This window comes from Schistocerca americana, chromosome 1, assembly GCF_021461395.2.
Source record: "Schistocerca americana isolate TAMUIC-IGC-003095 chromosome 1, iqSchAmer2.1, whole genome shotgun sequence".
NCBI lineage: Eukaryota > Metazoa > Arthropoda > Insecta > Orthoptera > Acrididae > Schistocerca > Schistocerca americana.
The window spans coordinates 873,309,024-873,333,202 of NC_060119.1; the positions used below are offsets into that span (position 1 = coordinate 873,309,024).

At 44.6% G+C, this 24,179-nt stretch overlaps 1 protein-coding gene across 1 annotated transcript in view; it reads right to left on the reverse strand.

Annotated features, from left to right (window-relative positions):
- The window catches only part of LOC124547172 (beta-glucuronidase-like), a 94,126-nt gene that overhangs the window by 64,586 nt on the left and 5,361 nt on the right, over positions 1 to 24,179 (reverse strand). Inside the window, exons 2-3 of the mRNA XM_047125090.1 lie at positions 19,232 to 19,414; positions 5,496 to 5,662 (exon numbers count right to left, since the gene is read on the reverse strand). Coding sequence (XP_046981046.1) covers positions 5,496 to 5,662; positions 19,232 to 19,414 — 350 coding nt within the window. The remainder of the gene's footprint in view (positions 1 to 5,495; positions 5,663 to 19,231; positions 19,415 to 24,179) is intronic.

A 24,179-nucleotide genomic window follows, 5' to 3' on the forward strand; every position in this document is an offset into this window, starting at 1 on the left:
CGCACTTGTGGAGTCTGTACCGTGGCGTCTAACATAACGTTCGATTTCAATTTCTATTATCTGTATTGTTACACCCGCTCATTGCCACCACCATCCCCTTCTCCCCAATGTCGACTCTTTCGCAGTCGTACCTGCCCCTCACGTAGCCGTGCAAGACAACAGATCTGTATTTTCTGCGGGGCATTGCCGACGTGCACCATTTGGTCCTAGGAAGAGCAGAGTGGACAGTAAATGATTTCCACGTATATCTGTTATCGCTACCATAACCAGCACCACTTGTCTCAACAACAAACTGGGCTATAAATCGACGTATCTTTTCGTATCATCTTCAGCACTGGAGATATTGCCATTCTGAGGATCATCTTTGAGGTCATCTCCAAGATTTTGGCATCAGGTCTTTTGCTCTGTACCTTTTTAACTGATGTCCACCACACAACACCTTGTACTTATGATCATGTATGAGCAGGAAGTCATGAGGCATCTCTGTCCGTAGAGCAATCACTTTTTCATAGGAATATTTGGAGGTATATTTACACAGTACCTCAGTTTGTTACATGGTATTGGTATGAAAAGTCAATGATCATCCTGAGACAGTATTGCTAGAAAGTCAAATGTTTGCAGTTTCACAACTGTTCATCGTTGTGGTAATGGCAATAGTGCTTAAGAGCTCGTTTGTTATTGAATGAAACGGAAGTAGGTGCTTGGATTGAAATATCGCAGACGGCATCTTGTTCGACTTCCATTTGTGACCTGGCATGGTATTATCGAGGGTATGTCCAGTTAACATGAGACACGTATTTTCAAGTTAACACTAAAGCCGAACTTTGATATTCGAGTTGTCATTTATTACTTTCAAGAATTACTTCCACTCACAAAGTAGAATAAAGTCCTCCGCAAAATCTCGATGTGCTTAGATTTCTCTCCCATATGATGTGCAATTACATACTAAGAAGGCCATACCGAATGAAAATGGAAGGGGGTGCCAGAAAGCGTCATTGTAGGACCTGTTAGCGGAACAGGTGCTACTGCACTGAGGCGCTATGGAATATCTTCGGTTGAGATGCAGACTGCTGAAATTGATAAAATGTTTTGGGAAAACATCTGACATTTGTGACAACGATTCTCGATGGATTGTATTGAATATTTTCTTCCTAGCCAGCATTAAGTACTACACTGTATGAGCATCGTTACGCAATGCTGCTTATTATCCACCAGATGTCTGTACACTTCATGTTGCAATCGGCAGAACATTATAACAGAGACTTTCCTAGGAATCGAGTAGAGCTTGGAGCCTATCTAGATTTTTCCAATCATTGGGATTTCTTTATTTTTAGTTTCTCATTTCAGGAGCTGGTCAGTAACGTAGCGAGCTCATAATCAGTGATTTACCTAATTTAAATAATGTGTATCGTTACTCATTTGAAATGTTGTTACACGCTTGGGTTGTGCTTTCATGCTTGAACCCACATCTGCTTGTCGCTAGTCTATTTCCGCCGCTCTACCACAACCTCTCAAAAAATGGTTCAAATGGCTCTGAGCATTATGGGGCTTATCATCTGAGGTCATCAGTCCCCTAGAACTTAGAACTACTTAAACATAACTAACCTAAGGACATCACACACATCCATGCCCGAGGCAGGATTCGAACCTGCAACCGTAGCGGTAGCGAGGTTCCAGACTGAAGCGCCTAGAACCGCTCGGCCACAGCGGCCGGCAGCACAACCCTTGTTACAGAGTTATCTTAAATATTATAAAAAAACATCTTCCCTCTCTCTTCTCCCAAGAGTACTTCCATTCTTGACGTTGATTGTGATCCTCACATTGTTTTCGGTGACGTTTCATTACCGTATTCACTACATGTTATTCGTCTTTGTATCCTCTGCTTTTTGTGTTAGATAAAATCTGAACGCTGCGATCTATTTTGATAGATACACTAGAATATCTAGGTAAAACCACTGACGTCTCTCTGGAGCGTAATATGTCGAGAAAGTGAGCGTATAGTGAGTGCTGGTGGAATATAGTTGTGTGTTTGCGTTGCCACGGATGATTACAGAAAATATAGGAATGGAGAGCATGAAAGCGGTGCTGGTACACAGTCTTCTGTCACTGAACAGCGTCAATCGACAGCCCAACTTTATGTTTGAATCCGACCGATTGATGTACTTCAGCAGTGAAACATGGTATACTGACGAACTGCGGAGATGTTTCAGATTTAACCGTATTGTAGGGTGTCGCTGTCAGGATGATTTAGCTTATCTGCCTCTCCTTCCCGTGTCACCAAATACTGGTGGTGAAAACTACTTCCACCATCTGTGTTCTGGACCTAGACCATCGAATGGAGAGTTACTGAATTGGCGTGGGAGTCGAATGATAGCAAGAATAATTACAGTAAATATAGCAGAAAGAATAGCAACCATGAAAAATCGTAGGAAGCTACAAAAGGATTCAGGCAAAGAAACCAGTAGAGCAATAATTCAATGACGGTGGCATGTTTAACTATAGCATAGTATTAGAGGTTGGTCAGGGCAAATGACTGTTCAATCAATTCCGTTTCGGCTGTGGTGAATGTAGTGATACGTACCGTTGTTTTCGAGGGGCGTAAAGAAGGAAGTAAGTTCTGTCTATGAACGAAAAGTATTTTATTTCGTAAAAGAGTGAATTGTGTTATTCTACGTTTGTAGCACGTTTCAGGATTTGGGGCTGGTTTTATTGTTGCAACTGAACATATTCTTTTACGCCACGCATGAGTGTGTGGAGAGCGTGTATGTTGTATAGCTAACTGATGAATGGTTGTTCACCTATCAGAGGTCTTGTGGTGAAAACAGCGTTCAGAAGTGTCGTTTAATAAAGCGGCCAAGTTATATTGGTGTCTAAACTTCCCAAGAAATTCCAATTGTGTGTTGGGCCGGGACTAACAGAAAACCTTACCTTTCTTAGGCGATGTTCTTACCGGCTGAGCTATCCAGGCACGGCGGACGACCCGTTCTCAAGGTACCAGTTCTAACAGTACTTCTCTCCTGCTTCCCAAACTTACAATTTGACTAGTAGTGCTGAAAGAAAGTTATAAATTTCGGTTTTTGAGAAAATGCAAAGGATGTCAAAGATATGTACGAAAAAGAATCTCTCTTAAAACACTGGTATGTTAGATTCTCGAGTATAATTCGTCTTTTGTAAACTAACTAAGCTGAGGAAAGTAAAGGGCAAAGCAACTGTTGATTATACATAAATGTCAGTCAAAGGGATGGTGAATTAAGAGGGTGCCTCACTCAAGTGATCGTAATGGAATTTTAAGCTCTGTTCCTGTGCTTGCAAGAAGACGCACCCTCTTAATTCACCATCCCTTTGACTGACTTCACGTTTTCGTCCACTTCGTATAAATTTTTAATGTTACACGTAGGTACCTATTCATGTGTTAGAGTTCAGCCCTGAATGTCAGATGTGATATTTGAAAGTAACGGTTCTCCTACTCACGAGCATTGTTTAAATTTATTTGCATCTATGGCAAGCCGCTGTTAATTGACAGCTTGCTATAGGCCGGATCTGTTCTACAAGAAGAAAACAGCGTTATAATAAAGTCAGGCCAGGATAGGGGACATCATCGAATCGAGCAAAATTTTCAAAAAACTTATATGGAAATGCCCCTTTGTGGAGCCACAACCATAAAAAGACAGAAAATAACCAGCGATGAATGTGCAGAAATTTGCTCGGCAAGCGAACGTGCTCTGTTGTGGATATTAGTGCGGTTTTGGCCGGCTAAGCTGCTACCGAGTTATGCTGTGGGAATTATGGTCCAGTGCTCTTGTCTCCGCGTGTCAGGATTTTTCGAGGGGATGAGCCAGACATTGCTTCGATAATGTCAGCTTCCTAGCGACATCAGAGGAATGAATTTCCAGCGTTCACTATACAGAAAAAATAAAAACAATATTTTAAGAAAAATAGTTCAGTATTTAATTTGTGGCATTTTCTTAGTTCACACTAACTGATTTTTTTGGACTTGTTGGATTTAAAGTTCATTCATGCAATCTGTGCATTAGTAAAATTTAAAACATGGGGCCTTCCGCTTCCTTGATAACAGTATGGCACAGCACATGGCGACTACCTTACTGCAGTGCTTTTCCTGCCGTCGTTCTATGGCCGTAGATACACAATAGCCCATTTCCAGCCTCTGAGTAACCTGTAAAATTTAACTGTATCTGAAGTGTCCTACCCTGCTCTGACCTTACTATCACGTGGTTTTTCCTCCTCCATGCAGTTACCGTTCCCTGACAAGTGCCGGCCGGGGTGGCCGAGCGGTTCTGGAAGCTTCAGCATGGAACCGTGCGACCGCTACGGTCGCAGGTTCGAATCCTGCCTCGGACATGGGTGTGTGTGTGTGTTGTCCTTAGGTTAGTGAGGTTTAAGTGGTTCTAAGTTCTAGGGGACTGATGGCCTCAGAAGTTAAGTCCCATAGTGTTTGAAACGTCCCCTTAGAAAAATTATAAATGACTGTGCTTAAACTGACACACAATATTTTTAGCGCCACGCAATCTGACTTTCAATAATCTCCACAAAAGAATGGCCCTGACTAACAATAACCTATACCTTTCATGAATCACTTACCTCACAAAAATCTTCGTTACGAACTACTGCAATACAGCGAGCGCCAATACTGCCATCTAAATAAAAGATTCTAACTACTGAAGGCACTAACTACTGATAGGCATAGTTAGCAAATGAAAGATTTCGGGCCGGCCCGAGTGGCCGAGCGGTTCTAGGAGCTACAGTCCGGAACCGCGCGACCGCTACGGTCACAGGTTCGAGTCCTGCCTCGGGCATGGATGTAAGTGATGTCCTTAGGTTAATTAGCTTTAAGTAGTTCTAAGTTCTAGGGGACTGATGACCACAGCAGTTAAGTTCCATAGTGCTCACAGCAATTTGAACCATTTGAAAGATTTTGATAGAGAACAAACAATGTATTTACCTTAATAGTGTTCAAAAGTCATAATATATATATATATATATATATATATATATATCAGCTCATGACATCCAGTCTTACAAATTTACTCTCTCTGATGGACACACGTCCAGATCATCCGCTCTCAAAACTCCGCCATCTCTATCCCAACATCCACTACTGCTGGCGGCTCACCTCGAACTGCGCAACGCTACGCGCTGTTAACAGCCAACTGCCCAACACTACAATAGCAAATTCCAACAATGCAAACCAGCCACAGACTTCACACAGCAGTCAGTGATTTTCATATAGAGCGCTACGTGGTGTTACCAACATAAAAATCTAAACAGCCTACTTACATGCTCAGAGCCATTTGAACCCTGACAAGTTTAAACAAAATGCTTACGACGATTGGAATAGGAATGCGAGTCTTTCGCGGTCACTGCTGTGCCATAAGGATCATTCCATGATGCCTCGAAGGTCGTTCAGCAAGCTGAGCCCGTCGCGAGCTTCCCGCGAGAGGGAGCGTCGCGGCGCCGCGGACTGGCCTGGTACTCACGTGTCGACGTGGTGGAGGGAGCCCTGCGGCACGCTGGTCTGCAGCAGCGTGTTGTCCACGGCAACGGTCAGCCGGTTGCTGGCGCCGAACTTGAGCAGCCCCGTCACCGACGCCTGGAACGGCAGGTGGCCGATCTCGTGCGCCATCGCCAGCTCGCCGTTCACCCACTGTGGACACACGCCCTGCTCTCAGCGATACGGCTCGTTAGCTTCCGAAACGTCTATAGTGTAGGCTTTGGTAAGTATCGTCAAGAGGTGCAGAGGATCGACGCTTGGTGCAAGGAATGTAGTTGATCCTGTAAACCATTGGGAATACATAGACAAAAAGACCTATTACTGTACTGGATGGTTATAACTGAACTGCAGTTACTCACAGAGGCCCATTCTGGGCTGTAATTATCGTAAGACAGCGAAGCTTGGTATGTATTCTAACGCGGAACCAATTTGCTTTGGAAAAAATTAGTCCCATTTTTGGCCAACAGGTGCAAATCTGGCGCTGTAAATGCAAGTAAGACACACAAACGTTTCCATATTTAATGACCGTAGGCAGGTAGGCAGTAAAGGTCAAACAAGTGAGAACGGGATAATATTGATCTCATTATTAACTGCTCCTTGCACAGTTTGTTCAGTATGAGCACTGGAGACGTCGGCGAGATGTACAGCGCCAAATTTGCTCCTGGAGGGCAAAGCTGTAACTAATTCTTCCCAGCGCAAATAACTTACGAATTAAACATTAGGATACGTACGAAGTTTCGTTACCATGCGATAACTACAGCCCACACTGGACCTCCGTGAGGCCGGCCGGTGTGACCGAGCGGTTCTAGGCGCTTCAGTTTGGATCCGAGCGACCGCTACGGCCGCAGGTTTGAATCCTGCCTCGGGCATGGATGTGTGTGATGCCCTTAGGTTAGTTAGATTTAAGTAGTTCTAAGTTCTAGGCGACTGATGACCTCAGATGTTATGTCCCATGGTGCTCAGAGCCATTTTGAACCTCCGTGAGTAATTGCACTTTAATTATGACCACCAAGTAGGAGTGTGATTACACAATTGCCTAACAATTACTGGAAGCAGTCACAACCATGAAATATCTAGGAGCATGCTTACAGAGCCATCTAAAATGGGACGACCACATAACCAATCACAGGTGACGCAGACGTCAGCCGGATTCATTGGAAGAATCCTCAGGAAATGTAGTCTATCAACAAAGGCGGTGGCTTACAGAACCCTCGCATGACCAATACTTCAACAGTGCTCCACCGACTGGGATCCGCACCGAATAGGATTGATAAATCCAGAAGATCCAAAGAAGATCAGCACGTTTCTTTACTCTTAAACTTGCGAGAGCTTATGTTCATAGAAGAGTCAACCGATATATTGCTTCATGCTGCGTATGTATCGCGAAGAGAACATCAGGATAAAATCAGAGTGTCCACACATGGCTCACCAGCAGCAGTTTTTTCCGTGAACCTTTGTGGACTGGAAGAGGAGAGGCGGAGGGGTTAGTGACAAAGGTACTCCAAGTTCCCTCCATTACATGCCGGCTTGCAGAGTATGGACGTAGATGTAGAAACAAGGCTGTTGTTATACGTTAAAGCTAATATCTCCCTTTCTAAGCATTCAGAATGAAACATTTCACAGCTATTTGTCAGCCACATGAAAAAAGTTTCTAGATAAGTGGCGAATTTCGGTTTATTTATTTATTAATGTAAGGTCATTGTGTCACAACTAATTACACACTTTGTAAAATATATATGAATCTACCGCACCGCTTCGACATTTTTCTAGCTCATCTGGTTCTTACCGCGTTTATCTTAAGTTGGTAAGGGAGTGCAGTAAAATTATGGAACGTACATAGCAAATGTAACGTAAAATATATCATTACGTGACTAGTTGCGACTACACAAAGTGAGGCAGCTAACGCAGGGTACCAAATAAACGAATATATCCAGTATGAGTAACTGTATCTACGAGCGGTTACCGCTGAATTACAGCAGACGATGTAACAATTTCTCACCAACGAAAAAATATTTTACCCCATTTTTATTAGGTTGCTTTTTTGGCTGTCGGTCTGTTCGGTACAAATTTTGCAATTTATTTTAAATTAACTTCCTGATGAGCTAGAGATCTGAAATTTTAAAAACAGTTCAGAACTGGATGACAATACAAGACTAACTAATTTTGTATCTTGTGTGTGGCAGAGGGTACTTCGCGTATCACTTTCTTCTTCTCCCCTCCTCCTCCTCCTCCTCCTCCTCCTCAATGATTCGTGGGAAGGAGGATTTTTGGTAAGTCTGCGTGGGCTCAGATTTCCTAATTTTTACCTTCACAGTCTTTTCGCGACGTTATATATATTACTCAAATATATAATCCCCAAAGTTCCCTCCATTACACGCCGGCTTGCAGAGTATGGACAAAGATGTAGAAACAAGGCGGCTGTTATACGTTAAAGCTAATCTTATATATATATATATATATATATATATATATATATATATATATATATATATGTGTGTGTGTGTGTGTGTGTGTGTGTGTGGTGGTGGTGGTGGGGGGGGGGGGGGGGGCAATATGCTGCTTCCCTCACGTGAAGAAAACGTGAAATAAAGCTGAGATTTACCACGTGTCTCTGTTGTAATGTCATCAAAAATGTTTGAAATTGATTCAACAATTTCACACACACACACACACACACACACACACACACACACACACGCGCGCGCGCGCGCGCGCGCGGCTAGAAATAATTTCTCCTAACCCACTATAGATTGCTAACCTTATGCAGGTAGTTCTAAAAATTTATGATTGAGGATTTTTAATAGCTGTGAAGATACTTCTAAGATTTATAACGAAGAACGTGGGGCACATGCAGTAGATAACTGATGCATGAATATTTCACCTGATTACTATTATCACTTGCATGCGCACCCATTTTTTTCCTTTTACCTACAAGACTGTTTCCGTAGATGATAAGAATTCACAATCAAAAATTTTCAGAACCATCCATATGAGGTCAGCAGTCCGTATTGGACTAGGAGAAATTATTTTGTACTTTTTATTCAGTTTTAAAAACGGAGCGTATTAGCTCATTTTTATTTAAGTAATTATTAACGTTTGTAGCTGACGAGTATGGCAAACCTTTTAATACAACTATGGTCTTTTTTGTAGCATTGGAAAGAGCCTTAGAAGGATACTTTAACGACATAAGACGCATGGAACTTATAGCAACACTAACACGACAACAGCGCCACAAGCCATTGTCCTGCCGCCGGCCGATGTGACCGAGCGGTCGCAGGTTCGAATCCTGCCTCGGGCATGGATGTGCGTGCTGTCCTTAGGTTAGTTAGGTTTAAGTAGTTCTAAGGTCTAGGGGACTGATGACCTCAGATGTTAAGTCCCATAGTGCTCAGAGCCATTTGAACCATTGTCCTGCCGTCACGACATGAGGTCCAATAAACTTCGTCTCTAGTGCACTAAATATAAACATACACGGGACTCAGGTACAGTTCTTGTGTTTATTGTTACAACTGTCGTGCTAAGAACGTTGACTTTGAGCAATGATTCATGTTAGAAATCGATTCCAGACAGGTAACACAGCACGTCGAACTGCACTAGTACTCGTCACAACACAGACATTTGTCTGTGGCGTTGCATGTCCGGCGGTCGTCAGAGTTTCCTTGTAGACCTCACTGTTTAACGTTCGAGATATGTTAAGTCTGATAGGCGTGCAGGCCAGTTTGTGTTTCCCGAACGACCGACTCTGCGAACACCAAATGCTGCCCTAGTCTGTAATTATCAGTGCGTAATGGGCGACACTTCCGCCATATGTCCAAACCAATGTCCTCCAACTGCGACAGCATATTTGCTAGGCACTGTAGATACCTGTAGGTATTCAGGGCCACAACAGTAAAACAGGGGCCAGTGATACGGTTCTTGAAAAATCTGCACCACACGTTGACAGCTCAGGGACGTTGTTTGTGCACTTCTTTCAGCGAGCGTAGGTTTTCAAGTGACTCGTAATGACTGTTGAGAAGATAGATTTTCCCACCATTTCTGAAAGATTTTTCATCCATAGACAAATTAGTGTACTGAAACGCTGCATCACTTTGAAATTTTCGTAGACACTATTCAGATTATTTTATCTACGATAATGATACAGGCTGAAGCAATTGAATTAAAATTTGTACCAGCACTTGGATTCGAACCACGGTCTCCTACTTACTAAGCAGATCCGCTGTCCATTGAAACGGATAGGGCATCTGTCTAGTAACCAGGAGACCCACGTTTGAATTCCCGCCCTAGTACAAATTTCAATTCATTGATTCAGCCTACACCATTATCATAGGTAAAAGGCAAGACTCAGTATGTATCGGGAACATCAACTATACATAATTACTGTTCAGAGAACTATAACTGATTTTGAAAATATCTGCCATGAAAGTGTTGATGGAGCTAAATGTGGAAAGGATGACATGTGTTAGAATAAAGTATTCACAGAACACTTCTTTGTATGAATCGACACGCACATTCAAGCTACATCCTCATGTGTGTCTGTCTTCCCATTGCTAAAATTTAGTTGCATTTCTTTCATGAAATGCTGTTGGCGTAACATGTTCTTGGCACTTAAAACTTACTGATTTTTTAAATAATGTTTACATAGACATGTCAAACGGCTTGACACAATAGGGAAACCTTCCAGCATACAACCGCACCACTTCTCTATAACTAAAACCATATCCACTTTTTAGACTGTGGTGTTCATTGTGACTCTCTGAATTGGTTCAGGATAACTTATCTGTTAGTTACAACTGCAGAAAATACATTAATGACCTCAAGTGCACAGATATACACACAAACTGTAACTGACTTACGTGCCTGCTTAAATCTGTTACAGTAGGAGAGACGTTTGTGGGGCTTCAATATTATTTTTTGTCTGCCTTGTCCAACAAAACATTAAGCTACAAACATGAAGCGTAACATGAAGATGTGTGTTAAATCTTAAAACGCACCCACTTACATACATTAACACGACGTACTTACAGTTCAGTGTCGGAACTCCATCAAGAATAAATGAAAAATAACATACATTCTCATTATACAGTCAAAACGGAATACCCACTCTACAATGTAGGACCATTTTCTCTCCTCGTGGCTGTGCACTGCTTTACTGCTCTGTTATGCTGCTACTATTCGGTCAAGTTCCATCATTTAGTTCCATTCTAAAAAAAATTGTGTCATAATTCAGCAGCTGGAAACATTGAATTGTACTTGTGTACATCAGGCCGGGAGATACGGGAAGATTTCAATTAGATTACATCATGGTCAGACAGAGATTCCGAAATCAGATACTGGATTGTAAGGCGTACCCAGGAGCAGATATAGACTCAGATCACAATATAGTAGTGATGAAGAGTAGGCTGAAGGATCAATACGCAAGGAAGTGGGATACGGAAGTACTAAGGAATGACGAGATACGTTTGAAGTTCTCTAACGCTATAGATACAGCAATAAGGAATAGCGCAGTAGACAGTACAGTTGAAGAGGAATGGACATCTCTAAAAAGGGCCATCACAGAAGTTGGGAAGGAAAACATAGGTACAAAGAAGGTAGCTGCGAAGAAACCATGGGTAACAGAAGAAATACTTCAGTTGATTGATGAAAGGAGGAAGTATAAACATGTTCTGGGAAAATCAGGAATACAGAAATACAAGTCGCTGAGGAATGAAATAAATAGGAAGTGCAGGGAAGCTAAGACGAAATGGCAGCAGGAAAAATGTGAAGACACCGAAAAAGATATGATTGTCGGAAGGACAGACTCAGCATACAGGAAAGTCAAAACAACATTTGGTGACATTAAGAGCAACGGTGGTAACATTAAGAGTGCAACGGGAATTCCACTGTTAAATGCAGAGGAGAGGGCAGATAGGTGGAAAGAATACATTGAAAGCCTCTACGAGGGTGAAGATTTGTCTGATGTGATAGAAGAAGAAACAGGAGTCGATTTAGAAGAGATAGGGGATCCAGTATTAGAATCGGAATTTAAAAGAGCTTTGGAGGACTTACGGTCAAATAAGGCAGAAGGGATAGATAACATTCCATCAGAATTTCTAAAATCATTGGGAGAAGTGGCAACAAAACGACTATTCACGTTGGTGTGTAGAATATATTAGTCTGGCGATATACCATCGGACTTTCGGAAAACCATCATCCACACAATTCCGAAGACGGCAAGAGCTGACAAGTGCGAGAATTATCGCACAATCAGCTTAACAGCTCATGCTTCGAAGCTGCTTACAAGAATAATATACAGAAGAATGGAAAAGAAAATTGAGAATGTGCTAGGTGACGATCAGTTTGGCTTTAGGAAAAGTAAAGGGACGAGAGAGGCAATTCTGACGTTACGGCTAATAATGGAAGCAAGGCTAAAGAAAAACCAAGACACTTTCATAAGATTTGTCGACCTGGAAAAAGCGTTCGACAATATAAAATGGTGCAAGCTGTTCGAGATTCTGAAAAAAGTAGGGGTAAGCTATAGGGAGAGACGGGTCATATACAATATGTACAACAACCAAGAGGGAATAATAAGAGTGGACGATCAAGAACGAAGTGCTCGTATTAAGAAGGGTGTAAGACAAGGCTGTAGCCTTTCGCCCCTATTCTTCAATCTGTACATCGAGGAAGCAATGATGGAAATAAAAGAAAGGTTCAGGAGTGGAATTAAAATACAAGGTGAAAGGATATCAATGATACGATTCGCTGATGACATTGCTATTCTGAGTGAAAGTGAAGAAGAATTAAATGATCTGCTGAACGGAATGAACAGTCTAATGAGTACACAGTATGGTTTGAGAGTAAATCGGAGAAAGACGAAGGTAATGAGAAGTAGTAGAAATGAGAACAGCGAGAAACTTAACATCAGGATTGATGGTCACGTAGTCAATGAAGTTGAGGAATTCTGCTACCTAGGCAGTAAAACAACCAATGACGGACGGAGCAAGGAGGACATCAAAAGCAGACTCGCTATGGCAAAAAAGGCATTTCTGGCCAAGAGAAGTCTACTAATATCAAATACCGGGCTTAATTTGAGGAAGAAATTTCTGAGGATGTACGTCTGGAGTACAGCATTGTATGGTACTGAAACATGGACTGTGGGAAAACCGGAACAGAAGAGAATCGAAGCATTTGAGATGTGGTGCTATAGACGAATGTTGAAAATTAGGTGGACTGATAAGGTAAGGAATGAGGAGGTTCTACGCAGAATCGGAGAGGAAAGGAATATGTAGAAAACACTGATAGGATGACCAGGATGATAGGACATCTGCTAAGACATGAGGGAATGACTTCGATGGTACTAGAGGGAGCTATAGAGGGCAAAAACTGTAGAGGAAGACAGAGATTGGAATACGTCAAGCAAATAATTGAGGACATAGGTTGCAAGTGCTACTCTGAGATGAAGAGGTTAGCACAGGAAAGGAATTTGTGGCGGGCCGCATCAAACCAGTCAGTAGACTGATGACCAAAAAAAAAAAACATCAGATGTATCGTCACATTGCCGGCGGTAACTTAGTGAAAACCGCGCCTCGACATGTTGCTACCGTTGTGGATGTACAGTAATGAGACTGCCTCACTCTAGACATACAATTTTCGTCACGATCATGGACAAGAGGGAGTCACCACTGTGTTTAAAGTAGTACTGTGCATAGGAGTTACAGGGAACATCGCATCAGATATTCACATACATGTGAAGTGAATTCCGATTAGCATTTACCCAACCCCCAAGATGTACTTACGTATCTGTGATACATCTTTCAAGCGAATTTTGCAAAAATTGACATAATGTCCTCATTTTGTTCGGTGACTTACCACACAAATTATGCTGGTAGTTGGACAGGCTACTCTTGTAACGGATACAGTCAGCTCTGAGGATGCTTGATGTTGAACCGCAACCGATCATTTTAAAAACTTAATGCGATCAAGACGACCAGTAACAAATCTGTTTTAAATACAGGAAATATTAAAGAAGTCTGAATACTGCACGGCTCGCATTATTGGATGTGGGCCCGTAGCTGCGCCGGATGGAGTACTGCCGTCTACAAAAATGGGGGGGGGGGGGGGGGCACTGCCATTGCCACCAAAATACGACCGAATAATTTCGCCCCTGCTCTATCGAGACCCAATGAAACGTAGCGGATGACATGCAAAGTCTGCATATTCCACTGATACTGACTCCTGTCGGCAGAATCAACGCTGTACAATGTAAGTCAAAAAGGACTTTCAGCTCTGGAATGATTTAGAAATTTCTTGATGTAACTTACAGAATGGATAGATTTGTCATTTTGTAACAAACAACCACAAGTTTCGCATAAAAGTGTCGAGTGCATTTTGTTCGATGTAACTATCATTTGTGATGCGACAAACATGCCGCCGATAATCAACTTTTTCCGCCACTTGTTGCAGCGAATCGGGCTTAACTTGAGCAGCAGCAGCGTAGATTCGATTTTTCAGGACTGCTAATTGTTTGGTAGGGGCGGAACGTACACAGTGTCTTTCATGAAACCCTAAAGACAGAAAGGGAGGTGGCCATGCGATTGGCTCTTCACGGCTAATCCACCGGCTTGGGAAGTGATTATCGAGGAAACCTGGAACGTCCACGGAGGAATATGGTGGTTCACCGTCTTGCTGGTAGTAAAACATCCCATCTCGGTCATCTTCATCGATCTGTGGGATTAAAAAGTTATCAAACACATCCAGATACACAATACGAATGACAGTTTTCTTCATAAAGAAGAAAGGACAGTACACTTTCAGTTTGCTACAGGTACGAAACACATTAACTTTGGGGTGTGTGCATTTTCACTGCCCAATATTCTGCAGTTCTGGGTTAACTGATTGATTGAGAGGGTTTATGGGACCAAACGGTGAGGTCATCAGTCCCGCGATTCCGAAGTTACTCACAGAAAACAGAGTGTCCGCTAAAAGTGGAAGGATCCAGTCAGAAGAGTCAAATTATAAAACAACGTAGTTAAAATACACACACATTAAAAGGCATAAAACGTGAGATCAAATCTAAAGACTGGAAAAAAAGAGAGCTCTTCCCATGGGGGAGCGGTCATGGAGTCCCAGACTGAGAGGACATGAAGAGAGGTCCATGAGTAAAGCAAAACCTTATATCTAGAAATGAAAACCACTGAGGACCAGTTCAGCCATCCGTGAATCATCTAGTAATGTTAAAATTAAGGAACCTGGACGATTGTACTCAGCACGAAGGGCCAAAAGAAGGGGACATTTCACCAACATGTGGTATACCATCAGTCTGGCTTCAGAACCACATTTTGGGGGTGGTTCGCTACGAAGGCAGAAACAATGGGTGAGCGTGGTATGCCCAATGCATAGGCGGCATGAAACAATGGACTCCTTCAGAGAGGAACGGAGGGAAGAGCGCCAAACTGGGGTAGCTCCTTGATTGTACGGAGTTCATTACTGTGAGCAGTAGCGTACCAAATGTCATTCCACTTTTGGACAAAGAGAGATTTGACGTATGTCCGTACATCTACAGCTGGAATCATGGAAGGGAATGGGGGGTAAGTATCTGCTTCTCTAGTCAAACGTTCAGCCAAGTCATTCCTTGGGATGCCCACATGACTTGGGACCCAGAGAAAGACAACGGAGCAGATGGTATAGCCAAGGGCAGAGAGAAGATCATGGATAGTAGAGACCAAAGGGTGACGAGAGTAGCACCAGTCGATAGAGTGCAGGCTGCTTGTTGAGTCAGTATAAATTAAAACTGTGGAGGAAGGCCTGAGAATCAAAATAGAGGGCTCTGTGAATGGCTAGATGCTCTGCTGTGAACACATTGCATGATCCCGGCAATAAATGGCATTCTAAGCCAGTAGGAGACGTGAAAGCATATACCACCTCATCTACTGTCTTAGAACCATCAGTGTAGAAGATGTCGGCACCCTGAAACTCTGCAAGCATGGCACATACAAGACGCCAGAAGACCATGGGTTCGACAGGGACCTCAGAACCCTGGAATAGGTCGGTCCTAATCCATGGTCTAGACACGATCCAAGAGGGCTATGGGAGGAAATACACAAGGTGAATTCCAGAGAGGGGAGATGGAGATTCCGACAGAAGGAAGTGAGACACATGCCAACCGGCAACACCATCCATGGGCGGTTGTCAGGAGGGAGACATCCCTCGTTTGCTAAGACATGGTACACGGGGTGATCAGGGAATTGGCGAATGGCGATTGTGTAAGAAACCGTATTTGTAGAGTCCCCATTTCTGCCAGGAGCCTATCAGCAGGAATGGGGCAAAATGTGCCAATAGCCAGATGCCCACCCCACATTGATGAACAGGGTCAAGTATTTGCAGAGTGGAAGGAGCTGCTGAGCCATAAATCTGACTTCCATAATCTAGTCCGGACAAGACCAGAGCATGGTGAAGATGGAGAAGAATGGTATGGTCAGCACCCCAAGACAAGTGGCCCAGGAGGTGGAGAGCACTAGGTGCATGCAGCACTAGGTGGGAATATGGGGCAGTCACGTCAGCTTTTTATCAAGAATAAGGCCAAAGAAACGAGAGTGTGTTACAACATTTAGGAGCTGGTCGCCTAAATAAAGTTCTGGATCGGGGAGTACTGTGGGTCGTCGACAAAAATGCATAACTCGCGTTTTGGAGGGCTAAAACTGTAAGCCATGGGAGATGGCGGAGGCCCCTCAGATGGCGCCTGGGAGCCGGCGCTCGGCAGGTGCTATCGAGTGGGAGCTGCACCAGTTGCAAAAATCGTCGACGTACGATGACGTGGTGAACACAGGCCCAACAGAGGTTGCAAGCCCATTGATGGCTATGACGAAAAGTGTGATACTTACCATACAACCCTACGGAATAGCCTTCTCCCGAATCCGAGAGACGCTGACTCATGTGCAAACTCGAACCCGGAAGATCCGGCGAGATAAAAACTCGTGGAAAAAAGTGGGAAGGGTAACTAAAATTTTATGGTGCCAAGTTGAGTTGTATATCTTATGTACGTAGATCAAAGAAGACTGCGACAAAGTGCCAGGGATTAGTAAAACGTCGGATTGCTGTTTCCAATCTGAGTGTATGGTCAGTTGGAGACAGTCTTTCTCGGAAACCACACTGATGTGGGACAAAAGGCCCCGAGATTCGAGTACCCAACATAATCTGAAGCTAACCATCCTCTCTAGCAGTTTACGAAGTACATTCGTCAGGCTAATGGGGTGGTAGCTGTCGAGAGACGCTGGGTTCTTCCTGGACTTAACGACAGGGATAACTATACTTACTAGCCATTGCCATGGGAAATCACCCGTGAGCCAAATGCGGTTGACGACACTGAGGAGATGTTTCCTCTGGGGAACGTCCAAGTATTGGATCATCTGGTTGTGGATGGAATCCGGACCTGGGGCCGTGGCACGTGAAGAGGTAAGAGCCTGCTAGAATTCCCATTCAGTGAAGAGCTTATTATGGGGTTCAATGTGGCGCAGATTGAAGCAGAGGGGGTCTGTTCAACTCGTTTCTGCCGGAGAAAAGTAGCCGATGCCATAGCAAAATGTGTCGCGAGAAGTTCTGCGTGGACCAATGGATCAGTGCACAGAGCCCCTTGGAGGATGAGGCCCACGACAGTTGACTGTCGCTAGCAGCCCAGAAGTCTACAGAGCTTGGACCAAACCTTTGATGAGGAGGCGTACGTCACCAGGGAGGAAACAGCTCTCCCAGCATTCCTTTTTTACTCTACTTAATAAGGTAACGAGCCTTAGCACGGAGACGCTTAAAAGTGATGAGGTCGGTCTGTAAATGGTGTCGCTTAAATTACTGCAGCGCCCGTCGGCGGTCCTGGACAGCGACTGATAATTCTTGGTCCACCACGGTACCAGTCGACGCCGAGGGGGACCTGTGTATAGGGGGACAGCAGTGCCAGCAGCAAGCAGTGGCAGAGACGCCTTGCACGACAGCATTAATGCAATTCGAGAGGGAGGTGTGGAAGTGCACAGCAAATACATATAAAGGCCAATTGGCCCTGCGGAATGCCCAACGGGGGCGCCTGTCTGCCTGGCGGCAGCAGGGAAGCTATAGAATCAATGTCAAAGATCGTCATGGGATGACCAATATAGGGAAGCTATGGGAGCAGAGGAGGAGATCATGCGATAGCAGTAAAGATGGCATGAGTGGCACTGAAGTGGGTATGGGAACTATCATTGAGGAGACGCTAATCGAATTCTGTAGTAAATTGGTCAATTAGGAGACCGCTACGCATTGAAGTGGCAGTCCCTGACTGTGGGTGGTGGGCAGTGAAGTCCCCAAGGAGGAGAAATGAGAGTGGGAGTTGCTGTAGTAAGGTAGACAGTGCGACATAAGGAAGTGGCCACCTGGAGGGGAGTAGATATTGCGAACTGTGATTGCCACAGTCGTTTTCACTCTACCCACTATTGCTGCCATGTTGGTACATAGGGGGTTCCAATTGAAACGTTCCCTTAGAAAAATTAATTAATGGCTGTGCTGATAAACCCCTACGATATTTGATTTTCAAACAGCTGAGCAAAACTGAACGTACTCAGACATTCACTAAAGTGACACACAATGTTTTTAGCGCAACGCAATCTGACTTTCAGTAATCCGTACAAAAGAATGGCCCTGACTAACAATAACCTATACCATTCATGAACTCTCACCTCACAAAAATCTTCGTTATTCTAACTACTGCAATACAGCGAGCGCCAATACTGCCAGCTAAATAAAAGATTCTAACTACTGAAGGCACTAACTACTGATAGGCATAGTTAGCAAATGAAAGATTTTGATAGCGAACAAACAATGTATTTACCTTAATACTGTTCAAAAGTCATTATATATATCTCTCTCTCTCCCCACATCCACCACTGCTGGCGCCTCACCTCCAACTGCGCAACGCTACGCGCTGTTAACAGCCAACTGCCCAACACTACAATAGCAATATTGCAACAATGCAGACCAGCCACAGACTTCACACAGCACAGTCAGTGATTTTCATACAGAGCGCTACGTGGCGTTACCAATAAAAAAAACTAAACAGCCTACTTACAAAGTCACTAATGACATCGGAGGAACCAAAGTGCAGATGCCGCCAGATCCCCGGGACCGGCAGGGTTCCGACAGGATCCCCGATAACCACGGAATGTTGGGAGAGTGGTCATTTCAAGTGCATTTCTTGAAGATCAAGACAGAATGCAGAATAGGGATGCGCAAGAGAGGATAGGCGATGAACGTAATCCAAAACAACTGCTATATTATATCTCTATGGCAAGATCAAACATTGTCTGGTCTAGTGCATAAGGGGATGAAGAAAAGACGAAGAATGGTAAGTGGCAGTCGGCAGATCCGAAAAGACTCGAGATACCACTCAGAAAGGAAGAGAAGCTAGGGTCGCAGCATCGTCGGCGTCGAAATAATTCGACACGAACTGTTAGCTAACTACCCGAAGTTTGGGAATGGACATTGGCTGTAAATAACAAATGTGGGACCTATGTCTTTATGATCTGGACTAACCACACAAAATCTATCAATATGCGTGGGTAGGAATATGAAACTCACTTCTTTTTAAAGTTTAACCCAGTGCTGTAACTGGGAGAATATCGCTCGGTGGCAAATGAATTCAGAAGGAGGAGAGGGCGAGGGACTCCAGGCACTTTACAGCGTCAATAGCTTCAACTGCTAGTGCAAGAAAGCTGCGCCAGCACTTACCACTTGGGCGACGTAGTGTACGCTGCCGAAGCGCAGCCACACGCGGATGTTGGGCGACTGCCAGGAGCGCGGCACGAAGAAGCGCCGGTCGTACCAGACCAGCCCCACGTGGTCGCGCACCTCCTTCAGCTGCGTCACGTCGTTGTAGCTGGCCGGCACCGGCATCATCATCACTTCTCCTGTCTGGAAATTCCGCAATGTCGCATGCATTAAAAGTAAGAATCAAATTGACTCGCCACTCTGATTACTCGAAGATGCTTATCCCAGTCGGTAAACGCATCAGAGACTGAGGAAGGTTAAGGGCGAAGGCAGCCCCACCCTTGACACAGCGACGAAAATGGAAAGTATCTTATCAGGAACACCTTGACCGAACGCTACTGAACATACTCCGTTATTTCCGTACCTATGCGATGTTGTTGTTGTGGTCTTCAGTCCTGAGACTGGTTTGATGCAGCTCTCCATGGTAAAGCTGCATGCCCTCGGGAAAAATTACGGCTGTAGTTTCCCCTTACTTTCAGCCGTTCGCAGTACCAGCACTGCAAGGCCGTTTTGGTTAATGTTACAAGGCCAGATCAGTCAATCATCCAGACTGTTGCCCCTGCAACTATTGAGAAGGCTGCTGCCCCTCTTCAGGAACCACACGTTTGTCTGGCCTCTCAACAGATATCCCTCCGTTGTGGTTGCACCTACGGTACGGCCATCTGTATCGCTGAGGCACGCAAGCCTCCCCACCAACGTCAAGGTCCATGGTTCATGGGGAGGACCTGTGCGATACGTTGGTTGAATTTTCGTCCTTTTGCCGGTGTCGTTTCTGTACAGAGAAGAGGCATTCCTAAAGAGAAAAATTATCGCGTAATTGATCAGTATTGGCCGTATGTTACTGGAACTTTTCACGTGGAGATCAAAAGCACTGTGCTCAGAGGACGTATACCTGCAGATTGCCACCATCTTTCGGACTCAGCAAAAGATAAACTCTTTGGCACCGGCACGAGAGACGTGGGAATATCATGCCGACTGATCGCTGTAGTCCAACGAATTCAGAACGAGTGGTGATGAGATTGACTCTGGACGATGGTGTGGCAACAGGAACAGGCACGGGTCCTCCCAGATGGACTAAATCACGAAAGATCGTACGATTATTCGACTGGCTCTGATGCATGCACGAATGAAAACAGCTGATATATGGGCAGAGATAAAAGGTAGAGTGTTACCACGAACCGTCAGGAACAGAGTACTGGAAGCTGGGTTGAGATCTCGAGTTGCCATGTATCTTTCATCGCTGATATCTTATGACATACGTCATAGACCTGTGTGTTGCAATGTCAGAGTCAATTGGGACAAATAGTCGCATTTTTTCATGTTCGGAAATGAATGTAGCATCTGTTTGTGACTGTCATATCAACGCTAACATGTATCTAGACGACAAGCTTCACAGGAAACAGCCATTGTCCGATCGCTTCTCAAATCAGGTTGCTTCTCTCTCCAACTCCTGGAATCTTGATGTGGAATGTGAGAAAAGGACTGATCTGGTAATTGGTGAAAGGAGGTTGAAAGCCCGCCGATATGTGGCAAGAACTGCGAATCCTGTTGCCATATTCTTCATGACCTGGTCACAAAATGACATACCAAGAGATCCTTGAGGAATGTACTAGTCAGTCCTGCCCAGCCTTCTACTTTGTCACTTACAGAGCATGTCTGGGATGAAACGGGGGGACGTACACTCTCATATCAATCTCCATCTATCAATATTCGTGGATTTACGTGTGTTTTAGGTATGGCAAAAAGGTGAAGATGGTGCTCAGAGGCTGTTTGCTTTTGGGCTGCGTATTAGTGCCTGTGGGTGTCACACCTAGCACTCATGTTGACGATGGACATCGGTTCCGAATGAAATGAAAATTAAATCATTCATTACCCGTTATGTGATGGGTGTCCCTACAAAATTTAATGAATACCAGACTGGTGCTGGGTGGTGTAACACTATCCATTTCCGTCAGTGTGTGTAGGGTGAGCTAAAAGTCTACGTGGAAGTGACTATAACTACCGAGAGCTTGATGCCAGTGCACTCCCGCTATCTAAACATGAACACTATAAATGAATACTTTGTACATTGAAAGAAATACACAGTTATTTTAGGAGTAGTGATCAGTATCTTTCGAAAATCAAACAGCCACTTAAATTGAAAATTCAATTTTTGTGCCGTCGAATGACTCAATAGGATTCTTGTACCTGAAGTCTTGTCACTATGGAAGCATTCAGATGGATTTTTTTCTGGCCCAAAGCGTCCATGAAGTTTTATTCCCTCAAAAGTAATCTTTTTAACTTACATGACTTCTCATAAATGTATATAGACTTTCTTGAAGAGGTTTCTCAGAGACTGCCTCGAGTCACAATTATTACATAATTCGCCTAAATTATCTACAATAGTTTTTGATACGTGGCCCCATCAGGAAAATGAGGAAAAACAGTGTGGACGCATACACTAGGTGTGTTCAAAAAGTAACAGGAATTTACGTTTTCCGTAAAGAATTTTATTTATACATCTACATCAACGTTATCCCCTTCACAATAGTGATCATTAAATATACATTACGCCATCGTTTTGTCCCGTCTCCCAAACATCTTTGGGGCAGTTTTTAGCTCTCTCAACGATGTGTTTTTAATCTTGCCTGTGCTTGTAAAACATTGGCTCTTTAAGGCTTTCTTAATTTTTGGGAACAGAAAGAAGCCACAGGGGCACATGTTTGGCAACTACACTCCTGGAAATGGAAAAAAGAACACATTGACACCGGTGTGTCAGACCCACCATACTTGCTCCGGACACTGCGAGAGGGCTGTACAAGCAATGATCACACGCACGGCACAGCGGACACACCAGGAACTGCGGTGTTGGCCGTCGAATGGCGCTAGCTGCGCAGCATTTGTGCACCGCCGCCGTCAGTGTCAGCCAGTTTGCCGTGGCATACGGAGCTCCATCGCAGTCTTTAACACTGGTAGCATGCCGCGACAGCGTGGACGTGAACCGTATGTGCAGTTGACGGACTTTGAGCGAGGGCGTATAGTGGGCATGCGGGAGGCCGGGTGGACGTACCGCCGAATTGCTCAACACGTGGGGCGTGAGGTCTCCACAGTACATCGATGTTGTCGCCAGTGGTCGGCGGAAGGTGCACGTGCCCGTCGACCTGGGACCGGACCGCATCGACGCACGGATGCACGCCAAGATCGTAGGATCCTACGCAGTGCCGTAGGGGACCGCACCGCCACTTCCCAGCAAATTAGGGACACTGTTGCTCCTGGGGTATCGGCGAGGACCATTCGCAACCGTCTCCATGAAGCTGGGCTACGGTCCCGCACACCGTTAGGCCGTCTTCCGCTCACGCCCCAACATCGTGCAGCCCGCCTCCAGTGGTGTCGCGACAGGCGTGAATGGAGGGACGAATGGAGACGTGTCGTCTTCAGCGATGAGAGTCGCTTCTGCCTTGGTGCCAATGATGGTCGTATGCGTGTTTGGCGCCGTGCAGGTGAGCGCCACAATCAGGACTGCATACGACCGAGGCACACAGGGCCAACACCCGGCATCATGGTGTGGGGAGCGATCTCCTACACTGGCCGTACACCACTGGTGATCGTCGAGGGGACACTGAATAGTGCACGGTACATTCAAACCGTCATCGAACCCATCGTTCTACCATTCCTAGACCGGCAAGGGAACTTGCTGTTCCAACAGGACAATACACGTCCGCATGTATCCCGTGCCACCCAACGTGCTCTAGAAGGTGTAAGTCAACTGCCCTGGCCAGCAAGATCTCCTGATCTGTTCCCCATTGAGCATGTTTGGGACTGGATGAAGCGTCGTCTCACGCGGTCTGCACGTCCAGCACGAACGCTGGTCCAACTGAGGCGCCAGGTGGAAATGGCATGGCAAGCCGTTCCACAGGACTACATCCAGCATCTCTACGATCGTCTCCATGGGAGAATAGCAGCCTGCATTGCTGCGAAAGGTGGATATACACTGTACTAGTGCCGACATTGTGCATGCTCTGTTGCTTGTGTCTATGTGCCTGTGGTTCTGTCAGTGTGATCATGTGATGTATCTGACCCCAGGAATGTGTCAATAAAGTTTCCCCTTCCTGGGACAATGAATTCACGGTGTTCTTATTTCAATTTCCAGGAGTGTATTTAGTCTGAGGCATTATTATAGTGCTGATTTTGGCAAAAAGTTGATGAACAAGCAACTAAGTGTAATAACAGATGCATCATTGTGATGCAAAACCATGTACCTTTTTCGGCACATATCTGTCCGTTTCTTCCGGATTGATGCTCACAAACGGCATTAGATCTGTAAGTAGTACTCCTTATTAAGCGTTCCAACTTGTGACATGAACTCATGATTAACTGCGGCGGTAAATCGAAGAACACATTGATCCTAACTTCCACATTTGACAGGACTTTAAGAGCTATTTTTGTTCTTGGAGATCCAAAATGCTTCCAGTGGGAAGACTGACAAGGGAAAAAGCCTGACACTGCTAAGCGATTCGGCTTACATTTTGTGGCTCGTTTGTATAGAGCATAAAATGGAAGACTAAAATATTATAGTCGAACAATCCTCAGTTTTTGAGAAATCCGTCCCTGAAGGTCATGAAGCGTGATAGGTTCAGACTTCATGGGATCAACAGATAACTGAAAATTGAACATTTTCAATCGTGATGGGGTCCGTAAACGTATATTTTCCTAGAAATCTAGGAAAGAAACTGTTTAGACTGCTGTTTACGTCCCCACATGGTAAAGGCTGTTCGACGAAAGCGCAAACTGGGTAATTCCCGAAGAGGAAATACTTTAAAAGGTAAACCATGTCTGTTTTTCGTCGAATATTCGAAAGGAACGGTGTAGTTCCGCGAAGATTGCATTCATTAGATGTTCTTAGTGCCGCCAGTAAATTTGCTTCGAATGT